Source organism: Branchiostoma lanceolatum, chromosome 2 (assembly GCF_035083965.1).
Source record: "Branchiostoma lanceolatum isolate klBraLanc5 chromosome 2, klBraLanc5.hap2, whole genome shotgun sequence".
In the NCBI taxonomy this organism is placed as follows: Eukaryota; Metazoa; Chordata; class Leptocardii; order Amphioxiformes; family Branchiostomatidae; genus Branchiostoma; species Branchiostoma lanceolatum.
In genome coordinates, this window is record NC_089723.1 from 39,195,265 (window position 1) to 39,207,333 (window position 12,069).

General features: G+C 44.6%; 2 protein-coding genes across 2 annotated transcripts in view; one reads left to right on the forward strand and one right to left on the reverse strand.

Moving 5' to 3' along the window:
* Positions 1-159: 159 nt before the first annotated feature.
* On the forward strand, positions 160-4,110 carry LOC136427070 (uncharacterized). Its single transcript, XM_066415787.1, has 2 exons — positions 160-892; positions 1,242-4,110. The coding sequence occupies exons 1-2, from the start codon at positions 160-162 to the stop codon at positions 3,899-3,901; spliced, it is 3,393 nt and encodes a 1,130-aa protein (XP_066271884.1). The 3' UTR covers positions 3,902-4,110.
* Positions 4,111-5,628: 1,518 nt separating this feature from the next.
* Positions 5,629-12,069, reverse strand: part of LOC136429000 (chromodomain-helicase-DNA-binding protein 1-like) — a 52,165-nt gene continuing 45,724 nt past the window's right edge. Inside the window, exons 31-37 of the mRNA XM_066418877.1 lie at positions 10,393-10,509; positions 9,479-9,880; positions 8,915-9,093; positions 8,485-8,584; positions 7,872-8,020; positions 7,253-7,393; positions 5,629-6,855 (exon numbers count right to left, since the gene is read on the reverse strand). Coding sequence (XP_066274974.1) covers positions 6,276-6,855; positions 7,253-7,393; positions 7,872-8,020; positions 8,485-8,584; positions 8,915-9,093; positions 9,479-9,880; positions 10,393-10,509 — 1,668 coding nt within the window. The 3' untranslated portion in view covers positions 5,629-6,275. The remainder of the gene's footprint in view (positions 6,856-7,252; positions 7,394-7,871; positions 8,021-8,484; positions 8,585-8,914; positions 9,094-9,478; positions 9,881-10,392; positions 10,510-12,069) is intronic.

The following is a 12,069-nucleotide window of genomic DNA, read 5'->3' on the forward strand; positions in this document are numbered from 1 at the left end:
GGACAGAAATGACTTGGGGAAATATAAAGTTGCACTAAGCTAAGGTGAGCCATGTTCTAATAGTCTACTGGCAGAAGAACATTACAACCTGCTAAAGTATCGAGAATAGAGAGTATATAGCAGTTTGCAGCTGGCTACAGGTGAGACATTCACGCCACCATGGCCGTGAGTAAGCCCAGCAGCTCTGACCCGGTCTACACCCCCGGCACGGCTCGGGGCGCTAAACTGGCGGCTCTGCTGGTGGACGAGGGGACGTCGCTAGTCAGGAAAATATTGGAGCATGAAGTCAAGAACATGAACCCTCCGAGTCTCCGTGAGCAGCTAAAGAAGCACACGAGACATCTTTGTGGACTGCGATATTTGAACCCTGGTCAAAGGAAAACACTGTATCCACCCGACGGTGGTGTTCCAGATACTGCGCAGGGGTTCGACATATCACTCTTAGAACTCCTCTTGAAGGAACTCGTGCGGTTAGAACTCGGTAGAGGTGCACCGTACTCAGGCGAACGGGACAGACTACGGCGGTTCAGAAACGACAATTACGGGCACATTCCAAGCACAGACTTGTCTGAAGAAGACTTTGACATGTGTTGGAGGGAACTGACTAAAATTCTGGTTGCCCTCGGCGGGGACAGAGACAAGATTTCAGAAAGACTCAGCTGGAGCATTGACCCGGAACAGGAAGTAAAGTGCTTCACCCTGCTAGAGCGACTGTACAAGGAAGACATGGAGGTCAAAGATTTGGTGTCGGCACAAGGAGTGACTCTGAGACAAGGGCAAGGCCGGTTGGAAAGTTTGTTAGAGGAAGTCCGCGATAACCAGAGGGCAGACATGACCTCCAAAGTACAAGTTTGTGCAGACTCAAGTCACATCGCAGAACAGATGCATCAAGGTGAGAGGTTCTCCTACGACTTTTATATCCAATTTCCTTAATGGTCCATGTCACCAACCAGAGTCAGTCAATTTAGCTGTGATAGCCAAAAAAGATCAGGTGACGAAACGCTTCATAAGCAGGTAGGGAATGTATTTCCGACATGAAAAATGGAAGCATAGTTTTAGGGTCGTCTGTCTGTGTGTGTGTAACTTAAACCCAGAGTGTGGGTTAACGCCTCAAAGCCAATGATACTAGATCATTTCTGCGCACGCGTGTGAGTATATGTACGTGCACATGTCAGGGTCTTCATGCTACTATCCTTTCGTGCTACTATACTTTGGTATAAAACAAGTATTATGCTATACAGGACCGCCTGACGTGCCTGGTGACGTCATCGCCTATCTGAAGGACCTGTACGCTACAGAGTTTGCGCATGTGCGGCCTCTACCGTGGTGCGAAGACCTCAAACTCCATCTTGGAGAAGTCTACACCAGCATGCGGTTACAGTGGAGGGACGATAGAGGGCGCTTTCAGGACACAGACACTATCGTAAGCTTTGCAGATATTTACACATCAACGTCAGGTAAAGGAAGTCAAGTTGAGGCCACTTGCAGAAAGATACGAGTAGAGGGGGATCCCGGTATGGGGAAGTCATGCTCTTGTCAGAAACTTGCTTATGATTGGTCCTGTGGGAAACTGAATGTGTTTAAGGTTGTTTTCCTTCTGGAAATGCGTCATTTAGCTGGGAAAGTCAGAGATGAAATATTTGAGCAACTCTTACCAAAGGATACCAAAACGACCCCGGACCAGCTCTGGTCCTACATCCAACAGAACCAGGATGATGTTCTCTTCATCCTAGACGGTCTAGATGAGCTCAGTCAGACAGCTAGGGAAGTCACAGATGTGGTGGACTTGATTCAGGGTAAAATCCTCAAGAACTGTCATGTCCTGGTGACCTCCAGGCCGTACCACTGTGTCAAAGACCTGGAGAAATGTCACCAGTTCTACAAAATAGTAGGCTACAGTAGGGAGAATTCAGAAAACTTCATCCGCAAATACTTTTGCAAGTCCCCAGAGTCAGCCTCAAAACTAGTTGAAAAGCTTCACGGTAATGGTAGTTTGTTAGAAATAGTAGTTAATCCCCTCAACAACGTACTTGTTTGTGTTGTGTGGGAGGATAGCAGCAAGGAACTGCTCTCTAGCAAAGCTGAATTGTATCAAGATATTGTTTACTCAGTTGCAAAGCGATTCTGTACAAAGAGAGCCCTTCCAATGGAAGATGACAAACTTCCTCCTGACATAGAAGAAGCCTTGCGAGGCCTGGAAAAACTGGCCTGGGAGGGACTAGAGCAGGAGCAGCTTCAGTTTAACATAGATGAGATCACAAAGAAGTATGGCGCGAAAGCCGATAACATGTTGAACTTGGGCCTCTTGACTAGAGATTACTCTTTCTCCAGAATCAAGCGCATCTGCTACTGCGCCTTTCTGCACAAAACGTTTCAGGAATACATGGCCGCCCGCTATATCAGTGGCCTGGTCATGGATGAAAGTAGCAGAGAAGAGGGGATGGAATGTGTGTGTCGCTTGTTTGGTATGTCAGATGCTACTGTGGTTAACAGGGAACTGATTTTATATTGCAATCGTAAGTACAGCGAGGTTCAAAACTGGTTGATATTGATTCAGAGTGAGAATTCCCACCCACTATTTGAAAGGTTTGCAGAGGAATTAAACAAAGCTCAAACGGAAGAGAACAGGAAACTTTTGTCATTTTTATGTATCATGTGGCTTGGGACAAGTTGTGCGGGTGATACAATGGCTGAAATCGTGGCACCCTGTTTGTCTGACCACGTAACCAACAACCCGGTTGATTTTGGTGAACCATACTCTTTGCTTGATTATGGTGAAATGTCAGGGGTTAAAGTCTCAGCCGATCCTTCTTTTCGGCAAATGCTAGAAAGTGAAGACCAGTTAAGGTTTCATCAAGATGACCATGTCAATTGGTGTGTTGGTTTGGCACACGTACTGACTTTTCAAAGGAAACCGTCTGTGAGCCAAGGTGGAAGTTTTATACAGCATCTCAAAATTAACTGCGATTGTATAGATGGTGCACAACAGGAAAAGCTGGGCGTGTTGGAGAACGCATTATCAGATTATGGCGCAATGCGTTCTGTGACATTATTAGAGACTGATACTGGTTATGAAACTGAGTTCTCTACATTAACGCGAACATTCATACCTCTGTGTGGAACAGAGAGTGTGACCATATTTATCAAACATTCTTTCATGCATCATCTGTCATTGTTAAGTAGGTTGGAACAATTGTCGGCAGTATCGATGATAGAACATGTTGAGATTTTTGCAGACTGCGTCGTTTGTGATCCTAACAAGCATGACGTAAACTTTTCAGAGTATGACAGGCAGCTGGGCCGTTTGACCAGTGAGAGTCACAGCCGTCTTAGGTCCCTAAAGTTAAATATAGGTTCCTGGAGGCATAAGGACCCTAGTACCAGGGGATTCGGTAACCTAACAGCAACGCTTCAAAGCATCTCTAAACATACAAGACTCGAGTACGTTGAGCTTGTGCTTCCAGGGAACGATGATTCATTGTTCACCGAAGATTGGACTTTTGTTTTTGAGCTGGAGATACACGAACGAAATATGAGCATAAAAGATGTAAAACATAAGATGTTTAATGTGGAGCCGATGGTGCACAAACTCACAGAATGTATAAAGAAAAACAAGGTGCTGAAGACACTAATGCTTAGGTGGGTAATCAGCGAAAGTCTAGACAAAACAAGTAAGATATACCGTGGAAATTGCAGCAAACAGTCGCTCTACAGTCTGTGCTCAGCGATCCGAGGAAACCGAACTCTGGAGACGCTGGTAGTTGAGGGGTTGCTTTTTCAATCAAAGAGCAAGGAAAAGATGATTTCGGAGCTGATACGTAATAGGCCTAGCAACTACAAGGAACTCAGTATAACGGTTGGACGTCTACTTATAAGTGTGGCAAAACCCCTGACATTGTAATAGTGAGTTTTGTGGTTGCTTTGTGAATGGGAGAGTCAGTCTGGGTATTTTCTAATAAAAGGCCGGGTGCCCTGGAGTTGAGTCAGTTGACCAGAAGAGAAGAGTCTGAGCTGGAGTATGTCTGAGAACAGACGCAGAGAGAGACTCAACTCCACGACTCCCGTGCGTGTATGACGACAATGCCCTGTGTCTTCTCTTAGTCCTGTAACATCTAATAGTCTCTCATGCAGCAATTCCCAAAAGAACCTGGCCGTAACACTGCCCCACTTACATACTCATGACCAGGGCAATACGGGACCCGGTTCCACCCGAAACCACGACTTTGGTGGCGCAACAGAGCGATAGATGAAGTTTTAACATTCGCTCCGGAGAACACAAAGGTGGTTATTTCTTACACTACACGGAAGACCAACTTATGTGCCCTTAGTAACAGTTTAAACAGGTTACCTGGTTATTTCTTATCTTTGCCACCAAGAATACAGTACAAAAGACCTTTGTTCGATTGAAAGATTAACTAAAAAAAATAAAACTTTTGATTAGCAGCCAACATTCGACAAACTAACATTTGATATAAGAACTCTCAGCTCACCATTGTGTTATATAAAAGATTCTTAAATTTCACTTTGGATATATAAAATCCTATCCTGGCGTTCAGTTTCCTACCTATGAAGACCTTCCAACGAAAGTTATGAAAATGATATGATTGTTGGATACCAAAAATATAAACTGTGACAAGAGCACGGCCATGCACACACCATTGACATTAGAACCTTTCTTTAACTGGATATCATGTACATATACAATGTATATGTACATGATATCCAGTCATGTATCTCCATCAATCATATGCTAATGGTTCTTGACTTAGACGTTATTATATCATTATATATTCATTATACTTTATATCACTGGAGAAATGTTATATTTCTCCCTACTAGTCTGGATGTACATATACCTGTGTATGTCTTCATTCTACATGAAGAACAATGTTTATGTGTATTAGGAGATTCTATGGAAATGAAATTGTACAAATAGAGATACAATTTTGACTCTTGCTACAAAAGTTCGCAGTCTAACGCTGAAACTTGAATATAGGTTTGTGACCAAAGGGCTGACTTAGCTGAAAGGTTAAGATGTCTTTTCAATTTTTGCAAATTTTGGAAGTTCCTTGAGGCCCGTAATGAAGATCCCTGACTTTTGTATTGATATGTATAACATTACATAAATCTAGAGAAATGTTAGAAATATCATGATGATGTTGCAGTGGGATTTTGGGGTAGTTGCACTATGACAGTTAGCCTGGGTACCATCCTCTGTTAAACTGCTGGCTCAATCTTTTTGTTTGCTAACCGCAATGGCACCCAGGCTACATGACAGCTGCAATACATAAAGTTTTCAAGGCAAGCTGAAGCATGTTGTGAGAAATGTTGATAGTATATCAAATATGCAAGAACTTGTGGACAATATTGGGAAATAAATATTGTTGAGAAAACTAGAATGTTTGCATTATATTTCTAGAATGTTTGCATTATATGTGTGCATTATATTTCTAGAATGTTTGCATTATATGTGTGCATTATATTTCTAGAATGTTTGCATTATATGTGTAAGAGTATGTGTGTGAAAAAGTGTTTCTGTGTGAGAAGCTGTGTATATGTGTGTGTTTGTGTGTGAGTCCTTGTGTGTGTGTGTGTGTGTGTGTGCAGAGTGAGAGAGAAGACAACAAGTCCGGGAATCAGTGACATTTATTCTTCCCAAACCGGACAGGCTAAGAACACATGGAGGTGGTCCCAGGACAGACCACTGCGGGACTGGCGGGTTCTGGGGACGGGGAAATCGGTATTACGGACTGGAAAAAAAAAGGCTACTTCTTTATCAACTCTTTTCTTACACAGATGCACACAAGAGAGCATCAACGAGTACGGTCCATCCTCCAGAAGTCTCTGCCTCCAGAGCAGGGAGGCTGACGTGTAACACTTGGCGTGATGCGGCATCTAACGGCATATAAATATATAAGTGTGCCATTGCATGATGCCTGCCCATAAAAAATGGCCTCACAGCTAAGTTCATAGCAAACCCACTGCTGAGGAACTGTTTTCCATTGCCACTGGAAGATTCGTCTGCACTGAGATTCGTTTCATCACGACTATTTAACATCAGAGGGCATAAATACAAGCATCGGAACCTGTAAATTTTAAGTTATCTTCCTCCGTATTTACAACGACCATCGTAACGATCATACAAATAGTTTATTTGTGATACTCTATTCGAAAATTGGTCTCGTGTCCAAGAAAAGTTTTTTTTCCTCTGGTGCAACATATCATTTTCACTAAGACAGGATCATCCTTGTTTGAGTGGGGATGTCTCACTGCTGTCAGTGTCTGGAGTCCGTTCTCTCGTTACTTCTATCCCCGTGGTCCAGGGGCGACCTGTGTTCTAACGGAGAACGGTGTTCTAACGGAGAGCGGTGTTCGATCAACGCCCTGTGGTCCTTAGGATCGTCCCTGCTCGTTCTGTGCTCCTGTGCGTTGGACCTGTGCACGCCACCGCCGCTGTGGTCGTCTTTACGTTTCTTCTTCCCTTCCGATGACCAGGATTCGTCCTTTTTCCTGCGCTTGTGGTCCGACTGAGAATGATGCAACCTCTGCTCGCGCTCCCCCGAGGAATCCGGCCGCGCGCTCCGGTGGGAACCGCCGCTGCCGCCGTCCTCCTTGCTGCCTGTGCGGTGGTGGCGCGACGAAGAGTCCCGGGAAGAATCCCGCTCGCGATGGTCCCGCGACCGGTAGTCCCGATCGCCCCGATCCCTGTCCCGGTGGTCCCGCTCTCTGTCCCTGTCCCGTTCGCGATCTCTGTCCCAGCGATGCTCCGCGTTGTACCGTGAGTCCCGCGTCCGATGGGAATCGTAGTCACGGGATCCCGGTCGATTGTACGCACTGCTCACCTCCCCACGGTGCCTGGAAAGTAGTCAAGAACATGGCTGTTAATTTGACTTATATTAGAGGTACTCAGTACTACATACTGTGTTTTGGATGATTACAACAATCTCTTACAGCAAACACATTAAACTAGGACACATTACTTCTCACACACTTCTACAAGAACAGGACAATAACACTTCCCACATTGCAAATTCTTCACCAAACTGCTGAAACATTGCAGGCAGACGTACAATAAATTCCTTTACATTTGCAGTGGCTTACATTTTGCTGTAAGAGGGAAAGAGAGGTTTTTGTTGTGTTTTAAGATATTTAGTTCTGTAGTAAAAAAATAATAATACATTGGAAATGCATGGGTTCACTGCTGTGAAAGTAACCAGATGTACAGCACACAGATCATGAGCAGGTTTGTTACCTTTCCCTGAAGGGGTCCCTGCCGGGCTGGTACCTGTCGTGGGCCCACCTGTCGGCCCCGCCTGCAGTACCGCTCCGGGCCGCCGTGTGGCCGTAACTCGAGCTGGTGCTGGTGCCGGGCCACGGGCCGTTACTCGTGAAACTACACAACAAAAATATGGGTTGGTGCATGCACTATACATACAACAATCTACAGGGGGATTAAAATTCATCTTTAGTCTGTTGTACAAAATGACAAGATGAACGATATACGTGTTAAAAACGGACGGCCCAGGGCACCAGGCAATATTGCAACAGTGTGCATCGGACATTTTTCAAGGTGTTCTCTTTTAAAAATTACTAGTAAATATCTATATTAAAACAATATCTGTGATGCTAAAGTGGTGCTTTTTCACATCATAGAAACTAATTCCAACATGATTCTGACATGCACTCCCATACAGGAATGTTACTGGCACAGTAGATTACGTATGATGCACAACATGCACTTTTTTCTAGTCTACTTCTCAGAGTCACTGCACCACCCTGATGTTTGTCACTTCCTCATATGTGCATGCTGGCTGTCTTTTACTATTATAGCTCATAGACAAACAAACAAATAAATAAACAAACAAACATACCTGTCCCTGCTGGCGGAGTCACTGCCCCACCCCGAGGTCCTTTCGGAGCTGCCCTGGGGTCTCTTCCCCGCGTGTGCGTGACTGTCTGACGCTTCCTTCTTCACAGCAGTGTTGGAACTCGCCGCCGACTTCGTCTTTTCTTTGGTCTGCTTTTTTGGGGAGATGGAGGGGAACGACCTCTAGGTCAAATTGTTCACGATAGCATTGAAATTTTTATCAACATTCTGACTAACTAGCGTTTTCAAGTAAAGGCACTTGTTATTTCTATTTTAGTTCAATTCAAATGGTCGTCTGCCAACAAGACTCGATTCAAGGCTAAAAGGTTAGTTCTATTCAATCTGTCATCACTTTTGGGACTTTTACCAGAGAAAATATTGGAAAAACCTTCCACATTTTAAAAGTGAATGTGATAAGTTGAATATCATAAGCATGAAAAATATAAGCATTCAAGTCCAGTTTGCAAAGCTCTGTGCTGTTACAAAGGATATACCGTATGCAAACATGGCCATTTTTCACCCAAGGTTTCAGAATGTTACTGAACAAAAATGATGACCTTAGTCTATCTCTGAGCTCCTTCAAACAAAATCTATGATATTCAACAAAGCCAACAAACCTCTTTCTCCTCCTCCCTCTTTTTGACGGCATGTTTGTATAGTTTGAAGAGTTTCCTGGCGTCGAACTCCGTGAACTTGGATACAAATATCCAAAGATTACTGGAAAGACAACAGACATGGAAATTGTATGTTAGCTAACAGACTGAATAAAGTTATGTTTAGATATTATGCATGCAAGTTTCCCACCAAAAACCTATCCTCCAGTAATTGTAGCCTCTCCTGAAGCCTGCATAGTTTTCAGGAAGTATTACAGTGCACATCTCTGAGACAATGCCTGAGGGCACTTGCTTTACTCTCATGAGACAAGTAGTTTTTTTACACACAAGCCGACTGCTGCACGCCCGTGTCAGGGACCCACGAAGCAGAAGCATAAAATACTGGACACTAATACTTTTACTACTACTTGTGAGAAAATTAAGCTACTCTTACTTTCTCCACTTTTTGACCTCCTCTGCTTCTGTCCATTCCTTCAGGCACTCCATGATGCGGTCACCTATCTTCAGCAGGCACTGCCGGGTGTGGTTCAGCTGCTCCTCCTCAGTAAGGCCCTCCTCAGGCTTGTCCAGCTGTTTCAGTGCCTTTTTTACGGGTCTCATCCTTTCCTTGCACTGTTCATACAAATACAGGTATTCAATATGTTTACAATGAATAAAATTGAACTGCCATTTTGATCTGTAACTTTAACTACAGTCAAAGCTGTACAAGTGACCATCTGGTCAATATGACAACTTTCTGGTGGTCCCTTAGATGATTTAGAATATTGTTTGTAGCGACCACCTATCACAAAGATCAGATTTCATGAGTCCCTTGAGTAGTCTTCTTGTGCAGTTTTGACAGTTGTTGTGGCATTCCACAACTTAAGATTAGAAGACTTAATTTGACTAGTACATACATCAAATAATATGTGCCTTTAGGGATGATGGGACTTTTATAAGTTAAACATCAATATCTGACTCAATGTCCAGAATGAAGAGTTCTAACAGCAATACGTACCATGTTGAAGGTTTCTTTGTCCAGATCATCCATGTCTTCTATCACCGATTGTGACGCGTCAGGGTCGAGGTCAGCGTTCAGGAGGTCTTTCTTGTTCTTCTCCTTGGGTTTTGCTGGTGTCTTATCGGAAGACTCCTTGACAATCTTGGGTGTCTTCGGTTTCTTGGGCCTCTTGACTTTGTTCTTCACGACCGGTACTTTGATGTCAGTTTTGTCGTTGCTGTCTTCTACTTCCCCTTCCTCTAGTGGTTCCTGATGTTCCTCTGAGTCCATGTTTGGTTCATCCATGGGCGCCTCGTTCTCTTTCCTCTCCACAAACTTCACCTTGGCCTTGGGTCTTTTCACTGAGGTGGGGTCTTTGGGCTTTTTGGGCATCCTGGGTCTTCTTTCCTTCTTGACAACCTGTGTAGTAACAAAAAGAGTTGTGAGAAGATACTAACATCTACAGTATTCCTGAACCAACCATTACCATTTACAAACTCATGTGGTCCCAAAAAGTTTGACAGTACTTCTACTTCGCTCAGTGTTTTTTTTGGTTTCGCACCAGCAGTAGATTGCCATTAGGCATAACACAACCAGTTTTGTACAGTAGGTACAAGCTGTGTAATAGACTGGACTGTAAGGTCCACTCACCCTACTATTTTCAATAAATGTGATGAGATCTTCAACATGCTCGAGATGTGGCTCTCCTCAAACACATCTGCTTTACATCGCATTGGAGAGTCCCAAACGGAAGATACTTCCCCTTTTTTACTTGAGTCAAGTGAGGAAATTGGTATAAAATGCCTTTTCAAAGGGACAACATTGGGGCCTGCTAGGAATTCAACCCAAAACATTCTGATTCCAACTCAGCAACAAATGTTCCATTCTGAGTACAACACAGTTTTGTACCATACCCAAGAAACTTGACTCACCTTTCCTTCAGCGAAGGCCTCCTTCTTGACTTGGTCCTTGTTCAGCAGTCTGATGAGGTACTCTGCGCGGGACTGCAGATGTTTGGCCTGGGGCTTCTTATCCTCATCCAGGAGAATCTTCAAGATAGGAAAAAAAAATTACAAGTCTGTTAACAGCAGTCAACAATCATGAAGCTGGTGTGCTAAGCTGAAGGGCAGTCATACTGACTATAAAGATGTGTGTGTTACAACGAAAGGCGGTTATACTGGATATACAGAATGATACAGTTGCGGAAGCTGGTGTGTTATGGTAAAGGATGGTTATACTGGCTATACAGATACAGAATTAACATTTTATCTACTGTTATAATGTATTGCTGTGCTTGAGGTTGGCTGTCCTCAAACATGGGACCTCTAGCTTCACTTCTCATCTGAAAGGACGTCCCTAACCAAACATATGTACTCAAATGTAAAGTGGATACGAGCCCAGAACCTTTAGATTGAATATTAGTAACTCTAACAAGATTGCACTGTCCTACCTTTGTCCGAGAGGTTGAGTTCGGGGTCCATCTGCACGGTGTCCCAGCTCCCCATCCCATACTCTTGGCTACCCGCCTACCCAAACTACCACCCACACTACTACCCACATGTCTTACCTTGTCCGAGAGGTTGAGTTCGGGGTCCATCTGCACGGTGTCCCAGCTCCCCATCCCATACTCTTGGCTACCCGCCTACCCAAACTACCACCCACACTACTACCCACATGTCTTACCTTGTCCGAGAGGTTGAGTTCGGGGTCTATCTGCACGGTGTCCCAGCTCCCCATCCCATACTCTTGGCTACCCGCCTACCCAAACTACCACCCACACTACTACCCACATGTCTTACCTTGTCCGAGAGGTTGAGTTCGGGGTCTATCTGCACGGTGTCCCAGCTCCCCATCCCATACTCTTGGCTACCCGCCTACCCAAACTACCACCCACACTACTACCCACATGTCTTACCTTGTCCGAGAGGTTGAGTTCGGGGTCTATCTGCACAGTGTCCCAGCTCCCCATCCCATACTCTTGGCTACCAAACTACCCACACTACTGCCCACACTACTTACTATCCACACTACTACTCACACGTCCTACCTTGCCTGATAGGTTGAGTTCGGGGTACATCTGAACCGTGTCCCAGTTGCCCATCCCATACTCGTAGAAGCTGAACAGTATCTATAGGTTCATTATACTATAGCAATGGGCTACTCACGCTATACTATCATTCCCTACCTTGTCTGACAGGTTGAGCTCCGGGTCCATCTGCACAGTGTCCCAGCTCCCCATCCCATACTCGTAGAAGCTGAACAGTATCTATAGGTTCATTTTACTACAGCAATGGGCTACTCATGCTATACTATCATTCCCTACCTTGTCCGACAGGTTGAGTTCGGGGTCCATCTGCACAGTGTCCCAGCTCCCCATCCCGTACTCGTAGATCCCCACCAGCAGTGTGCATAGGCTATCAGGCTACAAACACTACTACACACTGTAATGTGGAGGTTACAGTGTTATCCTACCTTGTCCGAGAGGTTGAGCTCAGGGTCCATCTGCAGTGTCCCAGCTGCCCATCCCGTAATAGTATATACAGGTTCATTATACTATAGCAATGGGCTACTCATGCTATAATATCATGCCCTACCTTGTCTGACAGGTT